This window comes from Manduca sexta, chromosome 9 (genome assembly GCF_014839805.1).
Source record: "Manduca sexta isolate Smith_Timp_Sample1 chromosome 9, JHU_Msex_v1.0, whole genome shotgun sequence".
Classification (NCBI taxonomy): Eukaryota; Metazoa; Arthropoda; class Insecta; order Lepidoptera; family Sphingidae; genus Manduca; species Manduca sexta.
Window position 1 is genome coordinate 6,163,882 of NC_051123.1, and position 18,158 is coordinate 6,182,039.

Genomic DNA, 18,158 nt, shown 5'->3' on the forward strand with positions numbered 1-18,158 from the left:
CAGTGATGTCTATGGTATATTATTAAAAAAGTTTTTAGTGAGTGGTCACCCTGGGCGCCATTTTGATTACATATCGCACATCGCACATTTCAACGCTGGGTATCGTAATATGAATGATTTTTGAAATTTCGTATGTGATATTCATTATCTTGTGAACTATTTGTGTTTATAATGTTATTGATTTAGTAAACGCGTGTCTGAAGTCGAGATTGTAGCATATTCGTAGGTAAGTTCGCGGTAAAGTGATTGTGAAAACCCCGAGGTGTTGTGGTATGAAATCGTTTGCGTATCTACCAATGAACAACCATTACTTGCCTGTTTTATTTATCATCTATGTTGGTATTAAAATGTGTAGCTACATTGCAGTATCTTGTTTGATCGTGATATTTTAATTATTTTGTGTGAAATAATATAATGTAGTATAAAAACACCACAAAAGAGGAAACCTCAAAAGTGTAATACGTCATTGGTGATGGGACTACCAATCCATTATACTGTATACAGAATATTGTCACCTTTCTTAAAAATTTACAGCAATTTTAGTTACTGTGCAACACAATACCTAAATCTTATAAAGTAAATAGCACAGGCATTAGGTAACTAGGTACCTACCTACTTTAATTTTTTGCTAAGATGGCGCGGCAAGCCGCCATAACTGGCTTGATACAGTTGGCATGAGTGGCGCCAATATTTAACAGAAAATAAATAACACAACGTAACATCGTATTGCCCAACCCCAATTTTTCATTTAACCTAATTTAGTAATAGGAATTTGACTTATAAATAAACCTGGACAGTAGGTATCAGTATAAATGGTAGTAATTGCCAAGGTTATAATCAAACTAGAAACATTAATATGGCAGGAATTTGAGCTTTCTTCCTCAATAGTCCTGAACTCTGTTAACGGAATACAGGATACTGAAAACCACTTCAGTAAGATTACATTAGGACCTAAGTTATCACTGCACAAGTAGGTAGGTACTTATCTACATGTTTATTTTATTATTCCACAAAATAACTACAATACGTAGGTAACACAGTGAGGTGTTCACAAAGTTCGCTACAATTTTAAGGATTGATCAAATCACTTGAATGGATAAAATTACCACACTTCTTTGATTTGTCTTTTTAACATCTTACGTGATTACCAAACCTCGCAATACACAAGTACCAGGCATCAAGTAAATCATTTTTCGAATTGTCGCGCACGGCTGCGTTAGATACCTAGGTGCCTTCGACCACACCCAATTTTCAAGTATTCGTCACCGTAGCGACATCGGAAGCTAATTGTATCATAGAGTAATCATTACATACACTTAATGAATTATACTTATTGATTGCTTCAGCGACGGTTCTAGTTGGTAACGGAACCAATCAGTACATAACATTGTATCTACAATTTACACGAAATTTAGGACCTAAAATGGCTAAAACTGTTACAACATGGTTGCCAGTAATATTTTTGGTACAGGACATTCCTACCTAGGTCATATTGCAATTTGTGTGAAAATTTTATGTAATCCATACATACATAAACCCCTGAATTGGATGAAATTCGCAAATCAAACCTATTGTTACTGTTGACACCTTACACGATAGGACGGCCCAGTAGGAGAAAATAGGTGCAAAACCACGCGAATACACTAGTAAATATAATAAACAGTAAAACGGATGAAACATACTAATTGCAAACTCTGTACCTACCTAAGTATGGCTTAATGTTTTATTTCTCTAAGGAAGTGAGTTGCTATGGTCTTAAGTCCCCAATAGTGGCTTCAATATCAATTGTTTTATTTTAATTCTAATAGATGTCTCCAGTTATGTTGACATCTAAATTTTGAACATAAAATTATCAATTTAATTTTTTTTAGGTGCTTTCACATTACACTTGTTTAATGTGCATTTTAATATAATATATAAATTACGAATCATACCAAATTTAACGTAATTTTTATTCTTTATTAATAAAACCATTCTTAAAGTGCCGGGCAGGGGCGTCATAACTGGTACCTACTCGTGATACATTTAAAAAATGTTAGTATAATGTAAAACCCTATGGTCCCTTATACCTATTACCTAGTAATATCCATGCATAGGTACCTGTAGTGAATGTCCTGTACCGTTTTTTATTACATATTTTCAAATCACGTTATCGACCTTTTCCGCGGGGAAATTGCATATTAGCACTTCCATTCAGCATAATATGCGGCGAGTAGGGCGAGTCTATTGGGGGTACTCTTCTGAACCAGCGATGAGCCCACCTGGATATTAATTTTGGGGTAAATTTTCAAGATGTAGAGATTTTTTTATATGGCTTGCATTTCACTGCATTTCTTTTACTGGGTACGGACAAAAGCCTCATAAGATATCTTATGATATCTTCAAAATTAATCAAATGGATTTTCATACAAATAGTAATTTATGCTTTTAGAATTACTCTCCTCAGTAATTTAAGTTAAATAGCGAAAAAGAACGCGCTATACGCTAATCTATCTACAGTCGACATTCTATTGGACCCCCCTCCACTTACCATCAGCTGCAGTGGGGTCACCTCGCCGTGTTCGGATAAAATAATAATAATAATCGAACAACATTTGTTCCATATTTGGACGCAAATCATATTTTAGCTATGCAGCTTATGAGGTCGTCGCCTTGGTTCTTAGTTTTAAAAACAAGTTAAAAACAGTTTTGCTACGAAACTTCGTATTCACTGGCTCTTTTCACACCTCCCGAGAAATTGTTCCAAACCATTATTGTGGCTATGTGATAAAATTGTGACATTTAAATCGAAAAATGGACAGGCCTTTTTCCTTTTGTTTATAGGTAATACAGCAACAATGAGTGTCATCATACGGCTGCAGAATCTGCCGTGGTCGGCCAACGCGCTGGATATTAGAAATTTCTTTCGGGGCCTCTCGATCCCAGAAGGGGGTGTACACATCGTAGGAGGCGAGCTTGGAGATGCGTTCATTGCGTTCAGGTAGCTATAAAAGTCTTGAAATATACAAAAAATATACACTAGAGACACACCTGGTTTATACTTCCTTTGAACTATTTCATTGAAAATATAACCAGCGGCGAGTTTATTTAAGATTAGTAGTAAGTTTTATAAAATGTTTATTTACAATAAATGGGAAAAAGTGAAACGTTTTTTTACACTGACGGCTACCATAGGATAGAAAAGAAACTTCCAAATGATAACACTATAAAAATACGAGATCGTCCATGAATTCTCAAATGCGAAATTACTTTCACTGGGTGTGCCGTAGATATCTAGAATATTTTTTTAAGAACATCATTGTATATTTACATAGTTCTTACTGTCTGATAAAAAGAAATTGGCATAGAACCGACAAACTCAGAAACCAGACAATAAAAAAAAACTATTCCTTCATTTACTTGACGCGAACCTGTAACCCGAAGTAAGTATATACTAAGAATAATGGAATTCTTGGGATGTAAAAAAAAGGAGACAGCATCATCGTATTGAAAATCTGGTACAAGTAACAAGAACCCTATTTACATGTGGTGCTAGTGGCTTATCCCCGAAATTGGTGAGTATAATTAGTAAATTAGTGATCTGTTCATTTATCTGTTTATTTAAGATCCTTAGTGACAAATTTTTATTCGTGTTTTTTTTCCTTTTTATCGCACAACAAAGGACCTATTAAACCTACACGGTTATTGCACAAGGCGTTTGGTGTGACTGCGGAACATAAAAAAATTAAAATTAGTAACATTTTATAAGTTACTGCTATACTTAAGTTTCAACAACAGGCCTGCTGAGCTTATGTAAAAGACCCCTAAAGGCTTGTTTTGATGTAATTAGTAGGTACCTATTATATTTTATCTACGTAAATGTTATGTATCTTTAATTTGACACAAACAAGTATTCCCTTTGGTTTTTGGTGGGTAATTTACATTTAGGCTTCAGTACCGTTTTTATTATACGATCCTGATCTTAATTTTCGATTCGACACCAGGAAATAAGAATAAACTAATACATATATGATTAATAAATATGACAAAGAAATCATTGTTCCGATTGGTTTATTTTTACGATGGATTAAAACAAAGTATTTAAGATCATTTGTTGTAAACTGCGGTTACCGAACTACCGTCCTTTGCGCGTTAATGCTACATGTATTTTTTTTTTAATGAAAACTCGCAAGATTTCATTTTATGCCATCGCGCGTTCAACAGAGACTTAGTGCAGGATGCTCTATCCCTGCGTTGATACAGGCGTAAGCAGTACACTCTTGATGCCTTGACAATAGGCACCAATAGACAAACAAAACTATTGCTTATATCGTATCAAAAATATGAATTCAATACCTAGCAATCTAGGAAAACCAACTTATAATACAAACTGAAGACTTAAACATTTAAATACGATGAAAGAATGTTGCATTAATTTCTTTAGAAAGTTAAATAAAAAAGAAGGACCATAAGCGTAGGTACTTTCACTAAGACAGGCAAAGATATATGCAGATATGCTTAGATATAATTTTGCTATACATTATTTTTTTCATGCTATCAATCTTAATGTGCACATACCATACTAAAACCCTAGGCAAAATGATATTTTAGAAGCTTTGTTTTTACTTTTATACATGTTTTCTCGCATTAAATCTCGGTAGTAATTTATGCCTAAAACATTGATAGATTTTTATAAACGCCGTCTACTTTTTAAAGCTTGTTGCCTACGACCGAGGAAGTGGTTCCGGATTTGGTTGGTTATTCCAAATTCTTACTGCCATTGTAGGCAGAATGAGAAAGGGGATAAGAGCATATACCCAGAGTAAAAATTATGGAATAAGAATAATAGGGTCAAGAACTGAAACTCAGAGATTCTTACACAGATCAGACATCTGTAAATCTATTATACGTCAATACAAGAATTAAGTTTTCGATTACAGTTAAGTCGTCAAATTGCTGCTGCAGATTGCCGGGAGCAAATCGGGATATACCTACACAATGATCCGCTGACTGTATTTTCAGACAGCGGTGAGCGAGAGAGAATAATTATACGAGTCAGCTATTTAATTATGTAATACGTTTACTGCACCATTTTAAAATGGCGTTTTCTGTAGCCAAGGCGCACACACCTGCTGTGTCGGCTGGATGATCGTAGCGCTCATTTTTACACGCTAGGCGTTTACGGACACACTGGTGTTTAAAATTCGTGTGAATGTAGAACTCGCATGGTTTGTGGTGAACCGCACGAATGACAATTTATTGTTATGATGTCGCAGCAAGGGGCAAAATGAATATGATTATATATTTTTGTGTAAATCAAATGCGGCCTTTCTAGATTACAAATAAAAAATATCACGGTACCTACATAGGAAAATGCAATTTGCTACAATCATTCCGGATGGTAACGTTTCTGCTGGCCACCAAAGAACTTTAGACATATTGTATTTTATGTTCTGGTTGGCCACTGCAGACGTTCGCTGCGATATAACCAAAATCGAATAATTTATATTTAACAAAAACCGATCACGGGAATACCCATTAAACTAAAAATTTCGAATCCATTGTTTAAACACTTATTATAAGCTAGGCATATCACATAAAATAGTAAACTGAAATGATGGAAAAAAATATTATTCAGAACTGTACAGATACTGATAGCGTTGAAGAAAATATGCAACAATTTATCACGAGACGCTTTCTTAACTACAGGTGTATCGCCTTCAGTGTTACTGGGTGTACAACCAGACGACCTCGTGGCAAATATTATTTAGAGATATAACGGCATGATTTATTGTATCAACTGGTATTACAATTAATAAAGAAATTTGTAGCTGTAAAAAACTGAGTGCTAGCTGCCAAAACGTAGAAATTAATGGTTCCGAGTAGATTAAAAAAAAACTATTTTTACAATTACATTATTTATAGTTATATCGAAACAAATAAAAAATATCAAATTAAGTGTCAACTAACTAATGCATCAAAAAGACGAATGTACGTGTAAATACTTGTTGCGGGAACAATAATGCAGCAATTTACAAACTAAAAACTACTTATGGTATGGTATAGTAGTATTATATAAAGCATAGATAAATATGAGTTATATAAACACTTCCATGCTCCACATACCAAAAGGTGGAAATTAAGTAATCCGAGTTCCCAATTTTAGGGGGCATGTTTTATTGAGTTTTTGTTATACAACTGAATTAAACAAGTAGGTAATTCATGGTCACGGGGGGACTGAGGTGTTCATCCGTAAAGTCAAAGTTACAATCTTATATCGGGCAAACAAAAAGAAATATAGGGACCCGCGTAAAAGAACATATAGCTAAGTCTGCAGTCGCTGAACACTCTGAAGGAGGCGCCAATCATTATCTGCGACTAGACAAGCCACAAATCCTCGCCAAAGAACACTGATTCCTGTCCAGAATGATTCGCGAGGCTATTGAAATTAAAAAACATCCTAATTTCAATAGGGAAGATGGTTGGAAGCTTGCACAAGCCTGGGATCCAGTTCTACATTTAATTAAATCGGAACCCAAAAGACCGGCTGCCAGACTTCAAGACACTGTGAGCTCATTCTGCGTAGATCGGACCACCAACAGCTAAAATTTTAAAAAAGTTGTATAATTGTAAAATGTAGGTAGATATTGTAACTTTGACTTTACGGATGAACAACACCTCAGTCCCCCCGTGACCATGAAGGCTGCAAAGTCTTCGAAACGTCGGGAGAAAAATAAAAAGTAGGTAATTCTTTACGCTAGCCTATATCTAAAAACAACACCATGTATATCTGACTTGTAACACTGCAAAGCGCCATAGCACTGCGCTCATCACATCGAGACATAGATATTAAAATGCCAGTCATCTTCAATGCACTTTAAATGGAACGCAACCGTGCTTGGACATTACTGCAATCGGCAAATTATAGACAAAACAGTGATCTTAGCCAAATGGACTTTCTTATCATCGGAATAACCGACTAGTCACAGAATTATTTCAAAATTTTCCATTTTTTTATGTTTAGTGTACAATACTTTTCACTCGCTAATAATTACATTCATTTTATTTACTAAAGTAAATAAAATATAGTATTTTTACTTAGAATTTTAACATGAATCTGACTAGACACGAAATTAAAATTGCGTTGACGGCCCACACACGCTCCGTGTGTTTAAGCGCGCAAAGGTAGTTTGGTGCCACTCGCCTAGTCATGTCTTCATGTTCGTGATGATATTGTATGAAAATGCAAAAAATGGATCGACAAGGATGCACACGATTAGCGTTAAAATGGGGGGCTACATACTGATGTAGCACTGGCTACAGGGGCAAAACACATACTGCATGTTTTATGTAGCCGATACGCTCACACCTGTTGTGTTGGCCACATACACAATGCGCCGATTTTCACACGTGAAGCAATTCGTTATATTAGATTTTATCTTCGTAGATTGTAATTGCTGTATACTGTACATTTTATATAATTATGATTTATTTATGATCTAAAAATAAGTCAGACTTAATGCAGTTTGTATATTTTGTACTTTGCAGTATTGGCTATGTATATACATTATACCTATATGTAATATTATATATAGGCTAAAAACTTTATTACATTTAGATAATGGTAAGTGAGGACGAACATTTCTGATATATTTAATATGAACTAGCAGCTTAAACGACAGAAACGTTGCTCCGATGTGTTTACTAGGCCGGAGATATAAATAAATAAGCTATCTGAAATCTGGTGGAGGAACGACGTGGGTAAGAGCGAACAAAAATGAAAAATAAAAGCATTTGTCTTCATTGCGAACGGGCAAGCATGGCCAAATAACAATTACCCTCACTTACGATTACACTACTATAAAAAATATCAATTTCTGTCCTATTATTCAACTAATTAGTGTGACACTGTAAATACAAACGCTTCCACTTAAATATTCGTGAAATTAGCTAGTATATGATTGCTTTTATATTGCATACAAAATCAAACATAATAAATTACATTTTTTGACGACTCCAAAGTAGTGAGGTTGTCTATTCGACTTAATTTTTTTTTTAAGTTCAGCAATAACTTTTAGCCCGTGGTCCGATGGTCTTCGTGGACTTTTAGCGTTCAATTTCTTATAGCTTCGGAATGGTCTAATTTAAATTTCATTGATATAGGACTTTAAACTTCGAAGATGCGGATGGGAACTCTTAAAAAACGAATAGGATTTTAATGATCATTCCGATTTTCAATCCTGATTTCTAAGCTTTATTGATTTATTCAAAGGTCATTAAAAATCATTTGTTTTCGTGTTTGTTTGAAGTAAACCACACAATGAGGTGAAAAATGAAAAACAAAGCACAGTTTTGGTAAGTATACCTAATATAAAAACAACTACGATGCAAGTGTAGATAAAATAAGTAAGACTTAAAGCATGGTTACGTAGGCATACTAAGTGTGTTTTTTCCGATTAATAAACAATATTTCTAACTTACTGCAATACGCAATTACGTATATACCTTAAAACGTCTCAACGTTAAAATGTATCACTACTAACCAAGAGCTCAGACTTTCAGTCGAAATTAGGTGACGTATGTCGTGTCCCGAATATTTTGTGAAAATCTTAAGCAGAAGTATCTCTCACCATTGACACGAAAAAATGTATTGATTTATTCTTGCTTGCTGGAATTTTTTGTTATATCGTTTGTTTTATTTTTTATTGTTTTAAAAGTAGCAGTTAGCATAATATATTATACAGTCCATGCGCAAGCTCCGAAGATTTTTTAGGAATATTGACTCAATAACTTAGCCGACATTACGTTATATAAATACATAGATACATAGACGATATAGATACATAGACTGCGAAAGTGTGACACGCAAATTAGATTAGAGGCAAAATATAATATTTATGTGATGACTTAACATAAATTGATTACTGGTTACATAAAAATAAGTTATGCAGTAAGGATAATCTTGCTGGTTATGACTAGTACGTAAAACTAAAAAGCGCAAAATTAAAATAAGTAAAACAATATCAAATTAGTAAATTCTCGTACAAGGCTCCGCGCCGTTAATCAACCCGTGATTCTTCAGAGCTCGCTCGCAGATTATAGATTAATATATTATTTCGTTGCTTGTTGCATATTTAATCTTAAATATTTGCCTAGCCTGAATAAAATACAGGTGTCTCGAGAGAGCTTATTTTTCTTTGAGAGGTTCGAGCTTATTCTTGCTTATTTGGATGCTAAATATGTATTTAAGAAGAGATATATTTACAATATCATTAAAAATCTGGGTCCTATTTACATAGATGAACTGAACTAAGTCCAGTCTCTCTCAACACCCATCCACTGATATTAAAAAAAACAAAACGACTAATTATTTAATACCAAACTTTTCTAATGTTATGCCGAGGTAATCTCAACCATACGGTTTGCACCCTACACTCGACTAATGTTCGTTTCCTATTTGTGTTCATCAGGGTTCCTACACCTATAGTAATTTTTAAACACGCATCGTACTTTACACGTGTAAAAATGAGCGCTATAAAATTGCGGCGCAACACATACGGTGTGTTTCTTAAAGCTCACGCGGATCTTTTAGTAAAGACTCCGCATGTGCGTTGCGCTCATTTTTACACATTTATTTTGCCACCGGGATGTTACGCAAAGGCGACCTAACACGCTTAGCGTGTGGCCAACCGCAACGATGGATAATATATTGTTTTAGCGACGCCATGAATTTTATAATACCTCTGCACCAAACCCAGCATCCACTGGCTACACAAGTCAATGAAAAACAGGCTTAAGATTATGTGACACAAAATATATTTTAAAATTGTAAATAAAAATACGGTCACTCATTGACGGCGTGTAGACTGGTTATGAATTGTGAATCAGCCACTCATCGAGCAGGTACTACTTTGCCCTCTTTACATATGCCGCGATTGATAATTTAAACACATCACAACAATTTATTTGTGGTAAGTAGTAACGAATGGTCCTTGTATTAAATAATCGGCTTCATTTTTAAAACTTTAATTGGATATCTAATATTCATAATGCTTCACCAATCACATTGGCAATGTATTCAATTATAAGTCGCCTCTCTTCCTGACATTATTTTACAAGACATGTTTTTATTTTTAATGTCATTTATAATTTTAAAGATCTTATATAAATTAATTTGTTTAAAAAAAATAATAAAATCAATAAATCGTTATCGGTACAATTAAGTATATGAATTGTGCTTCGCATGGTGTATAACGAAAAGCCTAGATTAAAAAAATATTAACATTTTTTTAAATTTCTTTTCATTTAAAAATATGTAAGAATGATCTATGTTTCCCGTTTATAGCTTCGGAGTAGGTTCCTATTGAAAAGTAATATGGCTGTTTCCGTTAGCAAGACAGGTCATGAGAAACTCGTAGAATGGAATGTGGTTTATGGTCGGACTTACCACACAATTCTACTAGATCCCGGTAACATGAAATTTCGAGAACTGAAAATGGTCAATGGGACTTGATCACCAATATTTATTTAGTTTGTTTCCATATTGCATCAGTATCTATCTTTAAAAAAATAGTATATCTGTTCCTGGCCTCCTAGAGGAGGGAGGAAAACCCTTGCAGTAGTAGACTACTAGGAGAGTTTTAACCCTTAGTCCACCACGTTGACGTAATGCGGATTGGTACACTTTACATGCTTCAGAAATTCTTATGGAAAACTCCTTAAGTATGCAGATTTCCTTACAATGTTTTCTTCATCGTTTAAGTAAGCGTTAATGCACAAAGAATACTAGCTTTTAGAGGCGTGGGTGGTGCGTGCTCTTGTTTTTTGAAATTACCGACTTGAATATGACTTCTGAACTAATTACACCTATAAGAAAACTTCAATAGATGGGAAAAAATTAAAACTTGCAATTTCCTTTTTAATAATTATTATATATTTGCATATATCTATTCAATAAATATTCTTTCCATCTTTTACCTTTTTGTGCGGGAGTGTGAAATTTGTAGTGAAAATATCTTATGACTTAGGCCGATAAATGATTATCAGCTGTTAAGTGTTCACCATCCCCAAAAGAATCATGAATATATGAAATCATTATGATGGCTCGACGAAACTATATATTATTATACTAAAAATAGGTGCAATGTTTACTATCTATAGAAATAACTATTTAGCAAAATAGTCACTGCCCTTGCGTAAACAAAAAATAAGTGTACAAAAAGGCCTTTGCAAGCAAAAATTGTCTTATTGTAACCTAAAACAAAAAGTCCCCAGATTTTGCACTGATGAGGGACCCCGATCGATTAATTTTCCACAGGTGTTACGCTACTGGATTGGTGTGTTGTGGGAAACTCGCGCAATTTTTGGTATGAACTAGGGTAAAATGTCAGCTTATTGCAATTTTAATAGTTCCTGTTCTTGTCCACCATCGTAAAAAGGCCTCGTAAATGCCTAGCTCCGTTCCATTCACTTTAAATTCCTACATTTCTTCTTGATAAGCTAGTCCTTATTTGTGGAGAACGAAGAACACAAAAAACTGGAAGAAAAAACGCTGGCAAGTCTTATTACTATCAACTAAACCAATATTTCATGCTTGAATATGCAGACTATTTTCGAGAGCAATGCTTGCACGGAGAACGTACACCTGCAGATCTCATCTCTCTGCGCTGATTTTTATTACTAGATTCGTCATAACATTTAAAACCTCGATCATAAGCGAAGCGGAACAGGAGCGTTGGCGAAAACGGACCACTGATTTACTACTCGTTAAAAAATGTTGCCGAGGCCATCCAGAAAAATACAAATTAAGTACCTTTAAAACGCCCTGATCACCATGTCGTTGTCACTTCTACTGTAGAAAAAACTAATTATTGAGGTTGACACACTTTTATCACCAGGCAGATCAGAAATGCCGTGTTTTCATCACTTTGCTACCCAATAAGTATGCGATGTTCTTACTTCGGTCAATTCTATCTAGCCTTGATCGATTCCTGCTGTTAGTGTCTTCATATCTACAGTTTTACAGTATCGTCAAAACAGATTCTTTTCTATTAATCTCATTGTTAAGCCAAATGGTGATGATAGCCTGGTGTGGGTGCGATATTTATTATCTGTATCTACGTCAATTAATCCATAAAAGCGGCGATGGTATGTTCGTATACAAATAAGCATAGTATATGTGTATATAGTATATTAGTAAGTTGTAGAAAACGAAAGCTTCAGCTTATGTGCTCTGGCCAGTAAGTATTTTCGTATGATCTTTCCTTTTTAGCCGAAATGTACATGGTGGCTGTGACATTAACTTTAATAAGCTATTAGTTAAATAATCTGAAGTATTACAATAAATTGACCGTGGTCATATACATCTTCGTTATCTTAAATACGCAACGCCAGGCGTGTCTTAAAGAAAATTCTACAGGGATACGGGACACAGGCTACGCGGGCTAAAATCGTCGCTTCAGCAGTTGGTAAAACTTTTACTTATACTGTGTGTTATATGGAGACTCAAATCTTTTTACACTTTTTTACGCACCTATTGTGTCGGGCGTGTGCTCGTAGCGCACATTTATACACGCGTAGCGTGTGACGCCGCATCGGCAGTCGGGTACACTATGCGGTATAGCGAGGAACAACATATTATTTTCTGTTTCTATTTTTCTGCGTTTGATCATCCAGCATATGTTTTTTTTTCTTCTGTATACGATTATTGATTATTCTTATAGTAAACTAATATTGAGATGATTCTATCATATTGAATGCGCTCTTAGATATTTTACTTTAGCGTCGTTAGCTTTGTTGCAATTTATATGGATTAACGTTGCCGCGTGACCTTTTTTTTACTTAAAAGGGATCTCTTGATTTAATTTTGAAAAAAAAACGCAATTTTATGGCACCAAAATAATTCTACCGCCAAGCAGTAATATGCGTGCATGGTTGTGCTCCGGTTTGAAGGACCAATGCAGTGTAAACCTTAGTTATTAAGCAACGTCACTGGACCTTATGACTGAAATCTCAGGTTGTTAAGTTCACATTGTCCTATATAATTCAAACTTGCGCATGGTGTTGCTTTGTTTACTAGGTTACACGATGTTATTGATCTCCACCGTCCGTAATGACCTGCAATGCTAGAACAGGCAACCCACTCAATATTCATGCTGTAGTCTTGTAATGGGTACTTATGTCTTAGCTCGACCCTACAATTTAAAGCTAGTTGAACTAATACATTGAGAACTTAACATGCTTACAAGAGCGTTATAATGACTACCTATAGATTAAGGAATTCAATTTTAATGTCTATTAATGTTGCTCGTGCTTTTAAATAAAATCACTAGCGACTTAGTTTGCCGTATGCGATTACTTTCCACACAAGAGCGTCACCAGCCGATGGCCCAGGGGGGGGGGGGGGGAGCAAGATGATATGGAGAATGAGAAAAGAATGAATTGTAGGTAAAGTCGAGAGCACATGTTACTCCCCCTCGGCCGCTTTAACAATAACATGGGGAGCGTACGGAATATTAGGAATAGAATTGGCGAAGTCAAGTCAAAAACTTAAGAGTTTAGAATCTCGGGGGAGAGGGTCAGCTGTCTCCTACCCCTTGGTGACGCCCTTGTTTCCACAATGAGATGCTCTTTAGTGATATTATCGAATGTTTGTTTAACGATATAGTAGGTATGTATGTTTTTTTGCCAAAATGAAACTATTGATAATGAAGATGCTAGGAATATTGATAATTTTAAAATCTAATGAGGCAGTTTTAGATTTCCTCAATTTGGCTCTTTAGAGACTCCTTTTGTCATTTTTCGATATCCCTCATAGTTCCGGATTTTTACTTTCACGCCCACTTAGAAAAATCACCTGTATATCACCTAATACCATACTTTGTAGCCTTCTATAGTGAAGGAATGTTAAAAACAGTTTTCAGTTGCGCAGTTCACCAAAAAGCCTCGTAAAATAAATGATGTATGGTATAATAGCAATAAAAGTGTAAAGCTTTAATACGCTTTTTGGACAACCAATGCAATAACAAGCTCTTTTTATTCAAAGTTTTAGAGGTTCATTCTTGATTTAAAAATGGATATCATGGTTTAATTTTGAAAAAAGAAGCACGTACTTAGATCGTGTGTACATGGGCCCGTACTTAGGGAGTTGTACGCGTGAGCGGCGCTCTACCTCGAAACGTCTTTGCCCAATGAGGAAAAGGTTCACAGGGGCCTGACCAGGCCTTTCGTTGAATTCGTTTTTTTTTCTCCTGCCAGTTCTAGAGGCTAAGGGAATACTACGCCAATGCCTGTGTACCTACGTTATAAATCACAGTAAGTCATTCAAGACTATAATATTCTCATTCATAATTCCAAATGCTCTCTTTCTCTCTATATTTATGAATATCATGAAAACTAGGTATAGTTAAAAAAATTATTAATATCAATATCAACTAGTTGACTATCTACAAACAAGAATAAATAAGTCGATGTTCGAAAATTAATGTTGATACAAAACACTTTCGATGTATAAACTCGAAATTCACAACTAACTTAACAAAAATGAAGTTTTGGCGGTAGGTCGACAAAGGCGTGCACTCGCAAGTCCGTCATAGCGCTGACTGATAAACAACACAACGACGCATCAATTTGAACTAGAGCGGCTTTGATTAGTCGTTCGTATGACCAATAAGACCCCATACCCCGTCGTTCCCGCTCCACCAACTTGCACCTATTTAAGTGTCTCAAAACGTAATTAGAATGTTATATTTAAATAAAAATAGTCACAATTAACTAAATTTCTTTATTCTTTTAAGGTCAGTGTACAGTTCAAGTGATCTTGGATCAAACGTCTTTAATATAAGTATAATTTTCGGTCTGGGGTTCCACTTGCAAAGCTCGGTGTGTCTCATGAGAAAGCCTGGCGGACCGCAGTACTTATAACCAGATTAAAGTATCTATAGACAAGTAGACCTCTGTTAGTCAGTTAAAACTCTCATAATTTAAAAAAAAATGTTTCTTGTTCTTCTGTTGTCCAAAAGCTGAAAGCCGTTGTAAAATTTTTCGGACTGACTCTGGAAAATCATTTTTTTTTAATACACTCCTTGCAAACCCATTATTAGATATTGAAAAGTAGTTGGACAAGCCTACATGTTTTTTACAAAATAAAGCCGGCCTCAAGCAAAATGCTAAGGAATTGAACAGACTGACGGCGGGCTATGTGTCAATACAATAAATCTGACATAATAACACAATAACAGATGGTTTAGAACATTGATTCCCAAAGTGGTCCAGGTGGATCCTTTGGGGTCTACGGAAGACTCGACGAAGGTCTAGATCTACGTTGGCGTAACCAAAAAATGAGGGTTCACTGAAATTTTATCAGGTTTTAATAGTAGGCCCAAAAATTTGGTTTGACATACATACACCTATAAATGTAGGCAGATAATATTTTAAAAATCTCAGCGACTGTTACATATATAAACTTGCATATTCTGGGGACTAAGGTAGAAATTTTGCTGCAGGGGGTCCACCGGTTTATGAGAACAAAAGTTTGGGAACTTCTGCTTTAGACAGTTATCGTTTTTGGCTCTGACCTCTCAAATCATAGTTTTTACTCCTACTTTCAGAAATATTGTAGATAAATAAACTACCTATCTAACCTATACACACTAATGTATAGCATCGGGCCTTTTCCCCTCTAAGGGGTAGGCAGAGGTGAATCACACACATATTTATATCACATAAATCACTTTATTGAACCTGAGAACTCAGCAGAGCAGTCATATCTCTATACAAATGCGCTAATAAAGCAATCACTGTACGGTGTATGCATCACAATATATTCAACACAAAATTATAGACATAACGTGTTTGTGTGCGTATCATGCCAATTAACTTATTTCATTTAAAATCTAATAACGGAAAAATATGAAGCTTTATTCTAAATAACATTTAAAATGTATTTTAACAAAATTCACCCACATATTCCTAATATTCGATAATTTATGTTTAGAAATCTCATTTCCTCAACGCATCACGTCTTGACTAGGGGTTCGTATTCGAATATTTACCTTATTTACTTATCGAATATTATGAATATTATGGACTACAGACTGTAGGTATCTATTCGAATTATTCGAATAAAAAACAAACCGGACAAGTGCGAGTTGGACTCGTCCGCCAAGGGTTCCGTACAAACTTGTAGGTAAGGTATCAAAGTATATCAGTTCAAACTTGACAAACTTAACTTTACCGTTCGATGCCTAGACACGGCTATTGCACCGACCGCGTATAATGAGTTTGTAATACTTACTTAATTCATTTTTTTTCCTAAAGTAGGTACCTACATATTTACAATTTTCTGAGTTTTTTCTTGACATGTGCTATAATACTACTTCTTGCCAAATTTCATGTTTCTAGGTAAACGGATAGTAAACCTATAGGGTTTGATTCCTTTTTAAAATCGTAAATAGGCGATGCTAAAATTTTAAACATAAACAGTCGTATCTTTTGATCTTGTTGACTTACAAGTTGTTTTTTTTTTCACGGCTGTAAGGACCGTATACACGTATATTTGGTATAAATTCCAACTTGATACCTTCCTATACGCGTTCCGAAAAAAAGGGTCTTGACTATTGGCAATTAGAAAGACTGACAACAAAGTGACCCTATAAGGTTCCTTTTGAAGTAGGAAACCCTAAAAATGATCTAGAAGTAAGAAAAAAATCCAAATATTTTGTTTTATCTACATAAAATGATACCGTAACGTCATTTGTGTAAGTAATACCCACGTATTACGTAAATACTGAGCACTAAAAAAGGATCATCATAATATTTCAAAATTCATTCTCAGTCGAGAAATCACCTATAAAATTAACGTTCTTCTCTTATGACCTTTAGGTGCGTTTAGGGTTCTCTTTATTATAGGTAAGAGTCTTGAAAGAGTGTAAGCCTCATACTCTGAGAGGCGGAGAGCTTAGAATAACATTACAGCGAACCCTGCTCGTCTCAAAAAGCAACTAAGGGTCAATCATTGGTTTCCAGGCCAAAGTACTTACAAGGAAGATGAGTTCATAGGCCTTGCTGTTCTCATGGATATGCAAAGTATCCCTCATGTTTGGGACTAATGTGTAACCATAATTAGGGACTCTTTAAACGATTCCATAGCAGGGCCTATGGTATGTTGCAAAAATCTAACGTAGGTTATTGGGAAAAAGGTAAAAGAGGGGTGGTACCCAAGTTTACTCGCTTGATGCTTACGCGAGATGACAGCAAATAGTTTCTAGCACAAGGACCGGGTTATAAAAATAACAATATACGAATACTTCGAATTAGGAGTATAAATCTCATAAAATATATATACTTAACGCTTATGGCTTTATGAGTAGGTATGTACCTAGTACCTAACAAGTAGAAGTGAAGTCTACGTCACACCGACTTACGACTCCTACAAATACATATGCGTCAGTCTTCTACTAGATACATAATATGTATCTAGTGCATATTATGTACTTAGAATATTTTTTCTACGTTCTACACTATAATTCCTAATACTTAAGACAGACTATATTATATCACTTTTTGTATATAAAATCAGTCAGGAATATCAGCGTTTTGGAAAGTCGTCCTCCAAAGGGGTGAAATAAGAACCTAAAGTGCTTACTGAGTACATTTTCAATTACAATCATGGAATTTGATATATTTCACGCGTCCAAAGGTGCTCAAAAAGCCCTGATGATTCTTCAAATGTTGCCGATGGGAAAATCGGATTATATAAAATTAGTTTTTGCGCGCGTCTCTACCTGAAACTTTTTTTTGGTATAAAAGTCCTGCTGTATATTTTAGCGAGATATAAAGTAACCTATGTCTTTCCCAGAATCTCAATCTATCTTCATACCAAATATCAACGAAACCGGTTCAGTAATAGATAGAGTTACTCTACTCTACTGTACTCTAAAAGATAGAGTTCACTCTACTCTACTCTAACAGATAAAGTAACTTTTATATTTATAGGTATAGATTTTACTTTGAATGTGTAAAAGTTAAAACTAAAAAAACCGCCCCTGCGCGGTGCTCTCTAGCGGCCCGTCTCCTATGTGGAGGAAGGATGGGGGCTTCTGAGCCCTAGGGGTTTCTGAGGCTCAGACGGCGTCCTAACGACAGCATGAGGCCTACTGCACACTGCTATCCATCCCGGG

The 18,158-nt window shown here is 35.2% G+C and overlaps 1 protein-coding gene across 2 annotated transcripts in view; it reads left to right on the top strand.

Moving 5' to 3' along the window:
* Window positions 1–18,158, top strand: part of LOC115441316 — a 21,947-nt gene continuing 3,789 nt past the window's right edge. Inside the window, exons 1-2 of one of the 2 annotated variants that reach the window (XM_030166054.2) lie at window positions 1–99; window positions 2,824–2,980. In XM_030166054.2, coding sequence (XP_030021914.1) covers window positions 2,838–2,980 — 143 coding nt within the window. In that variant the 5' untranslated portion in view covers window positions 1–99; window positions 2,824–2,837. Of the gene's footprint in view, window positions 227–2,823; window positions 2,981–18,158 lie in introns of both variants that reach the window. The other variant, XM_030166053.1, reaches the window with a different exon arrangement.